A 14,837-nucleotide genomic window follows, 5' to 3' on the forward strand; every position below is an offset into this window, starting at 1 on the left:
TCGTGCTCAAATTACTTCAAATTATGAAGATGGGACATACACACACATACCTATATCATGTGTATACTGTACGGTTTTTAACTTGATGTAAGCCCTTGATCTATCAAGACAACACATTATATAATTAGATAATTAACGATAATGAAGGCAACCTTCTAAACGACTTAATGTAATCGACGAGCTTCCGTTGCCTAGTCTAATCTGCCAAAAATTCGTTTTATCAACTGCATTTTGTCAGTTATATTTTTAAAGCTTTCACAGATCACATATATTTAGAGTTAGTGAAGAAATTTTCTTGACATTTTATTTCTCATATCACTAGGCCTAATTTGTAGGAAGGTTTATAGGCTTTTAACGAACCTCTCCGCTAAGCCCTGTCCCTGGGACGTTGTTGTGTCCCACAAAACAATAGTGTAAATGTACGTAAACGTTCGTTTATGGGATAACACGTGTGCTGCGTTAGTCCTGTTCTCTAATTGGTCAGTTATTAAGTTTTATAAACACTCCGAAAAGCTCCACCAATAATGTTTTTGGTCAAATCTGACCATCGTCACAATTTTTGAACAGGAAAAGCAGTCCGGGTTGACATTGAACAATTTGAAGCATTATAGACGCCGTACGGTAGTAATTTGTGTTCAGACAACCTAACAATCACAGATCAGTAGTTATTAAATAGGGCAACTCTTTTATAACGTACACAGAAAGGAGGTCAGTTAAATATAAATTTAGAATAAATCTCGGTTATTGTGTATGTCTGCTGACATTACAGGTCACTACGAAACAAGAGGTTTTTCGGAAAATAATTTGACGCTCCCTTTCTTTGCGCTCGCGGTGCAGCAGACTGGCTGCCAGGAAAGAGATCGTGTGCAAAATGAGAAACAAATTATAGACAATCTTTGGATTAAACTTATTATCAGTATAATGGTGTATGTTGACCCGAGTAAGAAGCAAAAATAGGCCTGTCTGATACTGTATCGGGGTATGTATTACATGGGTAGAGGCAATTGTCACGATCGGCGATGAAAATAGCTTAAACACATTCGTTCCGAATAATAGCATTCTCATTATCATCACGAATTTGACCTCGGAATACAAAGAGTATATTAGTCTGGCTAATGATATGGCGAATTATAAGGGAGTTGCCGTCACATATGAGAGCGCAAATTTTACCTGATGCAAAAAAAAAAACCATCAAAATCTTCCAGGGCTCGAACCTGTAATTACTTGCTGTCAGGACAAGTGTCATACCTTTAGACCATATAAGGACCTGGTATATATGAAGCTGATAATATAGATTTTATGGGGCTAATATTAGCTTGACCTAGCGGAATATATGTTTATCAAAATGTAAAGTGCTTGATAGCATTGTATTTTATTCTATATTCGAGCAGTTTCTATCATTTAGTTTTTATATTTCACAGTGCTACGCAACAACTGTGAACATTTGCTATAATATTATTATATTATTATAAGCGCCTAAAATCAAATCGTAACTTGCCACCGGAGCCATGTACTGTGCATGCAAACATTTTCATTTCACAAAATACCAAGTAAGAAAAAAAATCAGAAACAGAGACACATGCCTCGTGACATCAGGTCTGATTTTATTATTGACTATTTTTAAAGAGAAATAAGCAAAACCAATACACTTGTTGTAAGTCTATACTAAACGGAGCTACGTGCGTGTTTTAGATTATAATGTTTTATCGTGTTAAAAGTGGTCAATACTTGGTCAAAACAACAAATATTCATCTACCATGAGGGATGATCTGAAAATTGCAGGCAAAAACATTTTTATTCTTTAAGTCACTCATGGGAACTGCGTTATAAAGGCATGCGCCGCGTATTCCTTAATGTAAACTGAGTCACTATATCATCGTAGAAATAAATAGTGCGATTGTCCAAAGTAGATTCAAAAGGGATTGGTTTAAAGTGGTAAGAGAGGTTTTTGATAAGACTAAAAAATTAAGGCAGGGAGCAGCCGGATTTAGTTTTACAAATTATGGAATAAATCATTGAAACGTTATTTCGAAAGCACAAGTTTGGACTAACGCGTCACAATTATTATCAGACAAGATGTGGAAATTACATTAAATTTATCTCGAGGGATCGGACCACAACTTCATCTTTTGTAAGGTTTAGTACACATCTAAGTATGCCTTCTTCTATTTATAGTAGAATCAATATTGTATTTGTACCATTAATACGGGAACAATCTAGGAATGGGATTAATGGCGGGGGAGGTAGTCGTCTGCAAAACAAGTCAGTGTTAATTACATTAACCAAACACAACGTTTATAATTCATTTGAAATGAAAGGTATGGGTGACTAACCTATCTTTTGTCTCTTGTGACGTTATCGAATGCGCATTGTGAATCACAACCGAACTGGACATTGTAATTGTACTAGGTCAATTTGTCTGATATCTGGCGTCGGAACATAATATTTTAACATTTTAATTTTTTAAGAAGTAATTTTCCTCCTCAAACATCCTCACTAGAAGAATAATTTCCCTTACCAGACTCTAATCCCTCACCCCGACGAACTCCGTCCACTGCCTTACACATGTCTTACCTTCACTACGGTAAGGTAAGACATGAATGCAGTAAGACTTTTTTCACACTAGAGCGGAAAATGCAAGCAAAAATGAGTAGTGGCAGTTTTCGCATGTTTCGCATTTGCGTCTTTATTCTAGTGTAAAACAAACAAAAAGTTGCAGTAAGTCGTTGCTGTCTACAACGGGTAGACTGGATATAACATAATAAAAATACTTGTTTATAAAATATTGATATCATTTGGAAATAGACTGTCACTGGTAATAGTATTCAAAAAATGTGACATCCGCCTAAAATAGGCCAAAGCTGGTTGTGTTATAAAAGTGGCAGTTCATTACCCACGTGTTTCCACTGATTTTCGTACTATCACGTCTACTGTGAAGATAAAAAAAAAAGCTTAGGCGCTGGCTTCAATTCTATGCCCCCCCTGAATTCACCATTTTTACGACCAGAACAAGTCCACTCTCTTAATTCATCAATAATGAGACTTTATAGAGTAATAAGTATATGTCTGTCTTGTAGAAAAGATATAGCCTAATTAGTATATACAAAATATTATATGTGTTAAATACATATTAAAATAATGTACCTTTGTAATAATATCTTTGTGATCTTCTCTATTTCATACTGGTCTATTTGAAGCACGTCTCTCTCGCGACAACAACGCTCTCAAATACCAGACCGTACTGGGGATACATCGACGAACCCAGAAAAATTATCTGGGCTATATTGGCTGGCATTTGAACCTAATTTCAATTGGTTTAATTGTCTCATATCTTGAGAGAGTAAATATGCCTATCTGATCGAATAATTCCTATGGGATCAACCAATTATCCACATCCTTAATCACACCCAATCTTTGTCTGGACCTCAAATAATTATGTAATTGAATTAAAAAGCGGGACGATCTCTAACCAGACGATCGTCTGCAAGAAAACAGGAGGGATGATTTGAATCAAAATAATACGAAGAAGTCTGGTTCACGGGCTCGCTCACATAGGAGGTCATTCCGACCAGACGTCTATCTTTGTATATCCTCCTTGCATTGTAGCTAATATGAAATTATTCATAATTATAGAAATTTATGCCGGCCCTTTTGCCAACGGGTACAATGTGATGTTGTTACTCGGTCACTCAATCTAGGAATTGGCAAACCGGCACCAAGTAAAACAATAACCAGGGGCGAATGCTTAATTATGCTGCTTTACACAAAGGCTCAGGGGACCCGTGCTAGCCCCTAGGCCCATACCTTTTACGAGGTGATAGATTTTGTGTATGGATGTAGATGTTTCTTGTACAATAAACCAGATAGGCCTATACGAAATGTAAAGTTCTTCTTAAAACAAAAAAAAATATTTATTCGCGACATTCTGAAACCAAGGCTGCGTTTTATACCTACACACAATCATTTAAAATGATCAATTATGAAGCAAACACAGTGGTAAATGAAGAAACTTCTAATTCAAATGCATTTAATTTGGCATTTTAATAAAATTTATTCAATATTGTTTAAAGGTTTTCAAAACAAATTATTCGCAGCATTAATAACGGACATATAAAGTTATTGAAGTCTGCAAAGTAATTTCCTTTGCAAATTTTTCAATTTGAAAGAGACGGAAATCAGTTAACAATTATCTCCTCACCTTAAGGTTTCCTTTGAATGTGAGTATTGACAGAAAACCCAAGATATCGGCTGACGGCAGTACGTAATCTCCATAACTTGCGCTTATCTAACCTTAACTTAAACTCTACGGAAAAAAAAGATTGCCACATCATGCATAAATGTTGTGCTAACTGTGTGCATCAAAGCGTTTCCTATTTCATTTAATGATTTCTACAGACTAATACAACTGCTCAGGGGCGGATTTAGGGGCCGGCCCCCACCCCCCACTTTTTGGAAGGTAAAAAAAGAAAAAAAAAAGGAAAAAAGAAAGAAAAAAATGATAGCTCACAACGCCTCAAATGTTATTTTCGGGCGTCTAGAACACAACAATTTCGCGGGGGCATGCCCCCGGAACCCCTAGGACATTGTTGTCTCGATCGGCCCAAATTTCGGCCCCCCTTTTGGACATCTCTGGATCCACCCCTGCAGGTGGCGCACTTTGTTGTCGACATAAGGTTGCAATATGTTAATATATAATACGGACACTATATAGTTTTGATAATAAGCTAAATTAACTAAAACGGTCCATTTTAATGCCACATTTTTATTTACTCATCAATACTTACTCTAATTTTACAGGCTCAGCCGGAGCGACAGGAGAACCGGGAAAACGTGGTAGGCATTAGAGTCTCTGTGTATGATAGGCCTATAATAAGAAAAATGATAATGATAACGGTAATGATAATTATGATTATGATGAATGAAAACGATAATGATGATGATCTAATGGCGGAAATGATAGTAATAATCATAATATTGATAATAACAAATACACAGGTAGGTTTAATCAAATTAGACCGAATAATAAATAACATATATAGTATATTAGTAATATAATATGATTAATCTTAATGTATACAGTTGTACCTACAACTTATAATCTGATTGAATACACACAATTAATCAAATTATAATTCGTAGGTATCTATTATATTAATCGTAATATAATACGGTAGTCCTGCGACATATAGTTTGATTGGATATGTGTGTATAAATAGAACGTGTCGTCCTATTGGTTTTCATATAGGCCTAATCGCTTTCCCTATCGGTGACAGTCGCTGACAGTTGTCAGGAAGGTGAAACCTGGTTGAACTTTGCCGATTGCTTTGCATACAAATGGCGTTTCCGCTAAGCTCCGCCCCTTGGATATTGTTGGTAAGGTCCCACGAGACGGCAGTGTTAAATCATACGCGAACACGTGCGTTTGTGGGACAACACGTGTGTTTGTAAGACGCGCGCGCATTCCTAGCGCTGTTCTGATTAGTCGGTTGTTAAGTTTGATTGACACTCCGGAAAGGTCTATCGAATCAGGGTGCATTGCTAGCTGCCCTGACGCAATCTTGAAAGCACCCTGATTCGTCTGCAACGCAATTGGCAAAGTTAAGCCAGGTTCAACCCTCAGTCGCCGATAAGGTGAGCGATTCTATGGAAACCGAGCTTAATTGGGAAGTAAAATAACATTACTGATAAAATACAATTTTCTGATCGATTTTACATTTAAGGTGAACCCGGACCAGTAGGACCGGAAGGTCCACCCGGACCACGTGGTAAGTTTATTATTTTGTAAGTGTGGTATTTAATGGTTGGAGGTTTTGCTGACGGGAAGACGGGGGAAAAGGGTTGCCAAAACCCTTTATGAAACAACCTGGCAACAGGTGTGAGGAGGCTCGAACCACTCACCTCCTTGTTAAGCTCCCAGTAGTACCATCAGAGAATCACACAAGCAACAAAGTTATTGTAATTTATTAATATCGGTATTGCTGTATTTTTCCAGGATTTCTAGGAACACAGGGATCTGTGGGACCACCAGGAGCTCTCGGTAAGCAGACAGCATTTTCATAAACTTTAAAATATCTTATCTTAATTTGTCACATACAGCCGTTTTATTTTTAGCTCGGATGAGGAGCTCTAGTATACCCTGCTGATTGATTAATTAATAGATATTTTTGTATGGGCGGCCGTTAGGGCCGCTAAAATCACTCGGATGATTGATTGATTAATATATCTTTTTTGTATGGACACTTTCTAGAGTGTCAATCAAACAGAAAACTTTACCAATGCCATCGGGCGTATTCGACTGGTTTATTTCTTTGATTACGAATTTTTGTTGAGTATTATTTTCATTTGACTGGTTCGTAAAAGTCAAAAAATAAGTGTAGCCTATTAACAGAATTCAAGAACTGGATGAAAATATTCTTTTACAAAAAAAAATCTTGATTATGCAGCGTATATCGCGGTAACTATGCAACCATTTTGTTTTGTCGAGTAATTACCAGTTTTCTATTCGACTGGTCGTCTTCGTTAAGTAGGATTTTACCACTGCGCAGATGGGCGTGGTATAACGAAGAACGACCAGTCGATTACGGCCATCTATTGTCTTATTTAATTGCCAAAATGCGTGCATGTCCACAAACAACAATGTTCATGTCCGTTTACGCTTTTTAAGGTTCCACGTCTTAGCAATAATACCAAAGATGCGGGGCTTAATGGAAAGCTCTGGCAGGTCCTAATGCGCATCACATTATTACCCCAAACATCATTGAATAAAAGTCATGCTCAGCTCTCCGACGGTGGGGTGTTGTATAATAAGTGCATTGACATTCAACTCACTCCACCAGGTACCCACTTCGAAAAGACCATTTCGCTTTGCCCCACCCTTTTGATATTGTTGTTAAGTCCCCGCAAAAGAGAGCGTAAACGTACGTAAAACATGTGGGACATACGCGTATTCCTGGACCTGTTCTTATTGGTCAGATGTTAAGTTTGATTGACCGGAAAGATTGATTTTGATTTAGTGGCCACGCTTCAAATGTCTTCTCATTTTTAATTAAAAATCGAAAGCCTTCCGCCCTACATGTGACCACAATCATGTTTCATCTCATAATTATTACAAAAATTTATTAAATCAGATCAACATTATTACACGTTTTACTTTATTAGGACTTCCGGGATCAGCTGGTAAACCTGGTCCACCAGGGATGAAAGGTTAGTGGTTCCTATTTTGTAATTCTATTAGCTAGGCTTATTATATTCAGTGGTTGTAAAAACAAATGTGGAGGTGTGGTTAGGCCTAATGTGGTAGTGGTGGTAGCGGTGGTAACTGAGACCATGACGATAAAGATGGTTAAAAATGAGTGATTATGTTTGGAAATATGATAATAATGACACCAGATAACGATGGAGATAATGATATCACATAATTTTAAATCATGAACATATTAAAGTAAATTCTCCTTGTTTTATAACATAGGTATGTGCGCTAGTATTACTTTGACATTATTTGTTTACGATGGTCATATCATAAAAATTTGTTTTAAACGAAAATAAGAACTTTTGACGATGGGATTATGATTAAGTACGATGACTGATCAGTAAGCAGTCAAACTTATCAATTCAATTTGCTATCATAGGCTCGACAGGTGGCCGGGGAAGGCCTGGCGATCCCGGACCAGAGGGTAAGTAATGAATTCTTCTATGAAAATTAATAAACATGTTAGAAAATGTTATTGAAAGGTAGGATACATAATATGGCTAGATTATTTTATTATGCAACACAGTAATACATATTTTGATTTGTAATCTGAAATTATTTATTCGCTTCAATCATTGGGAATCATTAATTTGAAAAAATAGCAGAGTGACGTAATCTAATTGTTGTCATTTTCTAGGACAACCAGGACAAAATGGAGTTAACGGCTTACCGGGACCCCCAGGTATGTGTGTCATTGCGCTACAGTAGTGGGGACAGTGGTGGTGGTGATGGCAGTTGGGAAGCTAACTGTAACGACGTCGTCATTGTGGTGATAATGATGTTGATAATAAGGAGAATGAAGAATATGATAATGATAATGGTGACGATGATGATGAGGATGAGTGATGATATGCATAATTGATAATGATGGTGATGATGATTAGGGTGATGGTAATGGTAATGATTATGATGATGAAGATGAAAGTAATGGTCGGTAGTGGTGATAAATAATAATAATGAGAATCATGACAATTTTTAGAATGATAATGATGATGATAATGATGATAATGATGATAGTGGTGGTGGTGGTGGTGATAATGATGATGATAACGATGACTATGATGATGATTGATGCTGATGATAATGATAATGATGATGACGAAAAATATACAGTAATATTGGGACGATGGCGATGACAGTAATTAATGACCATGATACCAATATACTGATGACGATATTAGTCGTAGTAAAAATTATTGCTGCTGATGATAATCATTTACGCTTAACTTACACTTGTTTTGTGTTTTGTCTTGTAAGGTCCAAAGGGGGATAAAGGGGATGTTGGTAAGTAGTAAATCAACCAGAATGAATTATGCAAATACGTACTTTATACACACAAAAAAATAGACAGGTAATAATAACACTGACAATAGTAATTCAGTAAACAAAAAGATAATAATTAAATGATGATGGGAATTATAATTAGTAATAATAATTAACACATACGAACAATTAGAGATAGCGGCTTTAGATCGGGAGGGATGGCGGGAGTGATTGCTATGAACCTGCCAATTGGCAGATCACTCGATAATGATTATTATAATTAACAATACTAATAATAATAATAATATTAATAATAATAATAATAATAATAATACTGTAATAATAATACTGTAATAATGATACTGTAATAATAATAATAATAATAATAATAATAATAATAATAATAATAATATCGAATTTCATTCATGTTAAGCTAAAAACTTGGCAGATCACTCGATAATGATTATTATAATTACTAATACTAATACTACTAATAATGATTATGACGATAGAAATATTAAATCTATAACAAAATTAAGGAAAATAATAGTAATGATAATTATAATAATAATAGTGAAATAATAAATACACTACTACTACTACTACTACTACTACTTCTACTAATAATAGGCCTAATAATCATAATAATAATAATACTGTAATAATAATAATAATAATAATAATAATATAATATCGAATTTAATTCAAGTTAAGCTAAAAAATTAAACTTTATTAAAGTTTGTTTCATGTTCTTATGTTTTTGAATGATTGAACATCACTCCAAATATACAATTATTCTATTGTAATTAAACAAAAAATGTATATTCAGAATTGCCTAGCGGAATAATTTATGTCACTTAGGTCTAGCTAGTTTGCATTGGATAAGAATTTAAAGTAATTAATACATTTTTGGAGATACAATATACTGTGCAATAATAATAGTTATGTATTATTGGCTGTGCACTATATAGAATGCATAGGCCTAACTATAATAGATTCCAACAGAACATCTAAAACGTTTTCCGTACCCGCGCTCAAGTAAAGATTAGAACAATGTTTAAATGTTTTATTACTACAAAACATTTAAAGTATCTTGTTTATACCTGTTTTTTTATGAGCGCGGGTATGGTATACGGATTATCGGTCCATTCTTGACGGTTAGATGGTTAGATATAGGATTAGGCCTAGTATGTTCGTAACTAATGCCCTCTTATCTCATCTTTCCATTATTTAGGTAATCCTGGAAAACTCGGCTTGTAGAGCGTCAACTCAAAGCTTGGGCGGCGCTTTTCAAGAGCTGTAATTTTGGGAGTAATCAAGGAACATTATCGTGATAATGTTACGTTTCTAGGCAAATACAAGCGCCGTAATAGAGCTCAGCTGTGTGATTTAATATATTCTTTACACAAAAGTCAATCATAAATTAATGTTAAGAGCCATAATCTGAGTTATCACACTACTATATATTTTTATTTGGTGTTTAATATTTAGGCCTATTACAGAGACTTTAAAATCTACGAAAACAATAACGAATACCGTACTATTATGTCACAAATACGTCACATCATACAAATCATCGCCTTCTATGTAGTTTAAAATCAAAACATTTAAGGTTGGAACAATTTGGATACCAAAATGATCATTCAAATTTATTTTGTCCTTGACAACGAATTTTTCATACCATTGATTCTTGGAATAGAATAGATCAGCTGAAGAAAATTAAAATTGTTGACGTAACAGTATTATATATCGCTTACGTAAAGTCAGGTTTCCATAACATCGCTACATTGTTCCTCCATAGTTTTCACTGCATTCAATTCAGTATTCTTCGTAGCTGTCCCTTAAGAATCAGGAAGGCTGCAAACTTAATGACTATCGTGTTAATATTTGTGTTTATTATTTATGTATATTTAAAATATCATTCAACTTTATATTACTTAGATTCTTTACGATTCATTTCACAAATGTCGGTTAAAACTTAAAGTGTAGTCTGTAACTTTGACGGAACAAGAAGTTGCGGGCCATACGGCCAGTTGCGTACCTAGGGTTCGTGGAGAGAGGTAGACAGGAGGGCACATGCCCCCCTAAATTACTCCCCCAGTCACCTACCACTCCCTTCCCAAATGACGCTCAAGTAGTTAATTACCTTATTTTTCGAACTAGTGCCCTTTCCCACCTTACCCCACCCACCTCCTCTTAAGGCTACTAGATACACCACTGCACACGGCATGTTGTGAATAATAGGCAGTTTTCGCCGCATGACGTTAACATTAACGTTAACGGATGATGTCATTTTCGATTTCGATTTTACGTGCTCGACGCGTGTTAGTTACGGGGTTGCGCATGCGTATTTCGATTTGTTTACAAAATGGGCGGAGCTACCGCGCTGCATGTTGGGTACTAACGTTAAAGTTAAGGTTAACGTCGTGCGGCGAAACTACCTATTACGGCTTGATGTGGGCGACGTTATGTTGTGAGCCTTGTTTTGTAAGACACGCGGTGTGCCTCCACGCCAATTCCGGAACAGTTTGAATTTTAAAATTCACTTTCCTCATACTAAGTAATATGGTTCTATTATAAGACAAGTTTTACTTAAACACTAAATATTTGTATGCGATTTAATTACAGCGCGTGGGTATAATACCAAACGTTTATTTTGGCCTATAAGAGTGAGAATAATACTAGTAAAGGAAGATTGAATATTAAATAAAATTTTCTAAAACAATGCCAATTTTTGTTTTTGTGTTATGATGTCTGTCTTTTTAATTCTCTATGGAAGAAAAGAAGGACTTAAGACAAAACAGAAAACGATGGTGTGTGATGATGACGATAATGACCAATAAGGTGATGATGATCATTATGTTGTTGATGATGGTGATGAAGATGATAATGTTGACGATGATGATAATATAGATGATTATGTTGATGATGATGATGAGCGAGTCTAATGACCCAGCGGTTAAGGTAGAGGCATCACAACCTACACCCACAATATCTGTGTGGTTCGAACGGCAAGCTCGCGTGTGGTTCTCGGGTGACGGAACAAGTCTTCTCGGATAAGGATCACTATTATAGGCCCAGCCTACACAATCGACATGTCGACGACAAGGACGCGAAGCTCCGCCCACAAAGTCACGAAAGCCAATGACTGCTAGACTTACCGGGTTGGCGAAGATTTTCTTTGCTATCAACCTTCAGGGTAGGCAGTATGCAAATGAATCATATATTCATGGTGTTTCATAGAACATGGCGGGGAAATTGTTGTAAAAGCCTCTGTATTTCGCTCCCAAAGGAAGAGGGAAAAGCCGCATTCAGTCAACCTTGTTGTCGGCAAAGGCCAAGTCACTGATGCGCACTGCTCGTGTAAATCTGGGTATCTATCACCAAGCATAGACATTTAGGCCTATGCTCACGTACGTTTCGCGTTTAAACCAGCTGTCTTAAAGGAAATTAAAATGTTTTAATCACGTGACTAAATGACGCTCGTTGATTAGTCGGTTTATCTGTCAATCAAATTTCGTCGAGATGTTAATTGGCTGATGTGCTCTTAAAGCCCCATTCCCGGCAAAATTTCAATTTTTAAGAAAAATCTAATTTTTGTATAATCTTATAAAGATTTATAAATATAATACGGAATTGCTAGTTTAACTGAATTTAGACATTCCTAAGAATGAAAAAAATGTAAAATAAGACTGAAATTTGATTTTTTTTGTGTTCCACACAAAAAATAAATGCGGATGAATTTTTCATTTTGATTTTGCGATAGGTCGTGCGAAGAAATAACGTAGGCGCCGAAAACTTTAGCCTATCAAGCGCTGCTAGGCTAGGCCTAGCCTTACCTCGATTTAGGTTCTGTTATCACACATAAAAACGGCCGAAATGATATTTTCCGTTGCTAGTATTGACACTTGTGAAATATAATATTTCATAGGAATTATTTCAAATTTGTTAAAAAACTGATTCTGACTGAGATTTTGACACTTAAACAAACATCTCAGCCAAACCGAACGACCGCATTGTGCGAGATGCGAAGTACAAAACCTAATCTCATTAGAGAGGGCGCAGTTTATTGACTGTATAAAAGTATACATAAAAGTGAGAGTATTCCAGTGGATGCGATCTACAACCTCTGAATTTGCCTAGTAACGATGAATTCGTCGAGAAAATGGTAACATTTTATGAGAAATAGTCTGTGTTTCTCATTTTTTTAATTCTTTTGCGTAAAACTAAAATTCATGCCAATATTTTTCAATGATTTATAATAATTGGAGTAATGCAAATGCATATTTTCTAAAAAAAGTCAATTTTTAGTGAAATTTTGCCGGGAATGGGGCTTTAAAAGAACGCTGTAGGCCTACATCTATCGAGACGAGTAGGGGGTTGTCCCGGTGGACTGGTACGTACAGCCGCTGTTAACCTGCGCTTACGGACCATTGTCCTTTGCAGGATATGCCTAGGATATTATTAGAGGCATATTGGAAAATAAAGTATATTGTTGTATGTATTTCATTGTATTATTTGGTGGAAACAAAATAATTAAGACTTCTCCTTTACGGTTTTTAAACAAGAATAATGACAATAATTTTTTTTTTATTTTCTTTGAACATCAATAGATAAATCATAAAATAATATTACAAAATTTAAGCAGTCAAAGAAAAGGGGAAATCCCAGAAGCATGATGATTGTAAATGGAACACCCCATTACCAGATTAAAGGAATATGAATAAATGTTATAACATATGAAAAACAGTATTGCAGTTTAACAAAAACGATATTTTCTGTATTATTATAATAATGTTAGAGTCTTGTAAAGGATAACTATGTTTAATAATTATCTGTCCATCAATTTATAGAGAATTATTATATTTATATTGAACAAAACCTGACATAGTGAATTAAAATGCTTGATTGATGTTACATGGAATTTCTCCTATTATTTTAACATTATATCAATATTTTTGAATTGAAAACCTCTATAAAACGTATTATAATATATATATATATATAAATAATTGTATTAATACATTTATATTGTTAATATTACGAGTTAATATTTAAAACCTTCTATTCTATATTATACTAACATAATTATTGAATTTAAAAAATTTAAAACATTATATTCTATATTATAATAACATAACTATTCAATTCACTGCTCAAACATAATATTTTTTTGAAAACCTCTATTAAACTTATATATATATATAATGATTATATTAATATGTATTAATATGTTTATATTTCCATTATTATGAGTTAATATTTAAAACATTCTATTCTATATTATACTAGCATAATTATTCAATTTACTACTCAAATATATATATATATATAATGATTATATTAATATGTATTAATATGTTTATATTTCCATTATTATGAGTTTATATATTTAAAAACATTCTATTCTATATTATACTAGCATAATTATTCAATTTACTACTCAAATATATATATATATATATATAATGATTATATTAATATGTATTAATATGTTTATATTTCCATTATTATGAGTTAATATTTAAAAAAATTCTATTCTATATTATACTAGCATAATTATTCAATTTACTACTCAAATATAATATATTTTTTAATTGTTTCATATTATACATCAAATAGGTACATAATGTTATTCTTTAGTTAATCTATATTACTGTTTTATCAGAGGTTAAGATAAAATAAGATAACACCTTTATTAATTTTCTGGGGCTCCAGACTTTTGTTTTTGTGATTTTGTTGCTTTTGGTGCCACAACACACTTGTCTGATTAAATAAATGAAATGAAATGAAATCACGTTCGGGATATTCTTTGCTCGCATACAGGTATTACAATATAAAAATACTATATAATACAACTTATAGTCAATTTTGAGTACCATAATAGAATTATAAGGTACATTAAAATTACGACACATAACACCAATAATAAGCTTAACATAACCCTATTAATTATGATGTCTTATATTTAACAAAACTATTACAAAGTTAAAGCATTCATTATTATAAATTTATTTTGATTAATATTGAAAAATAAAATAATTGAGCATTTTGCTGAAAGAAATTTTGTTTATTATCCTAATGTGCCTTATTTAGATCTCTAATGATAAGAATGAAATTCAACTTAATAAGGATAAATTCAAAATTATTTAGATCTACGCCAAAAAAACAAAACAATTTAAAACATTTAAATGCTAAGAAAATGAACAACGGTTATAAGGTATACTACATATATTTTTGCTTTATGTCCGTTTCCTTATTGAGGCGATACAATTGAAACAGGAAACTATAAACATCTAATAATAAATTCCCTTTCTAGGTATTT

General features: G+C 34.0%; 1 protein-coding gene across 1 annotated transcript; it reads left to right on the forward strand.

Annotated features, from left to right (window-relative positions):
- Positions 1 to 921: 921 nt before the first annotated feature.
- LOC117112799 (collagen alpha-1(XII) chain-like) lies at positions 922 to 11,243 on the forward strand. Its single transcript, XM_033255970.1, has 9 exons — positions 922 to 940; positions 4,798 to 4,833; positions 5,721 to 5,765; positions 5,993 to 6,037; positions 7,159 to 7,203; positions 7,629 to 7,673; positions 7,887 to 7,931; positions 8,507 to 8,533; positions 9,747 to 11,243. Exons 1-9 carry the CDS (start codon positions 922 to 924, stop codon positions 9,770 to 9,772), a joined length of 333 nt encoding a protein of 110 aa, XP_033111861.1. The 3' UTR covers positions 9,773 to 11,243.
- The last annotated feature ends 3,594 nt before the right edge of the window (positions 11,244 to 14,837 follow it).

This window comes from Anneissia japonica, unplaced genomic scaffold, assembly GCF_011630105.1.
Source record: "Anneissia japonica isolate Jap-2015-1 unplaced genomic scaffold, ASM1163010v1 scaffold172582_len1462937_cov174, whole genome shotgun sequence".
NCBI lineage: Eukaryota > Metazoa > Echinodermata > Crinoidea > Comatulida > Comatulidae > Anneissia > Anneissia japonica.

What these genes read in the sequence shown, in the direction of transcription:
- LOC117112799 (XM_033255970.1), top strand. An exon ending in GGGACCACCAGGAGCTCTCG is followed by an intron (nt 6,038 to 7,158) that starts GTAAGCAGACAG and finishes TTACTTTATTAG; the next exon opens with GACTTCCGGGATCAGCTGGT. An exon ending in TGGTCCACCAGGGATGAAAG is followed by an intron (nt 7,204 to 7,628) that starts GTTAGTGGTTCC and finishes TTGCTATCATAG; the next exon opens with GCTCGACAGGTGGCCGGGGA.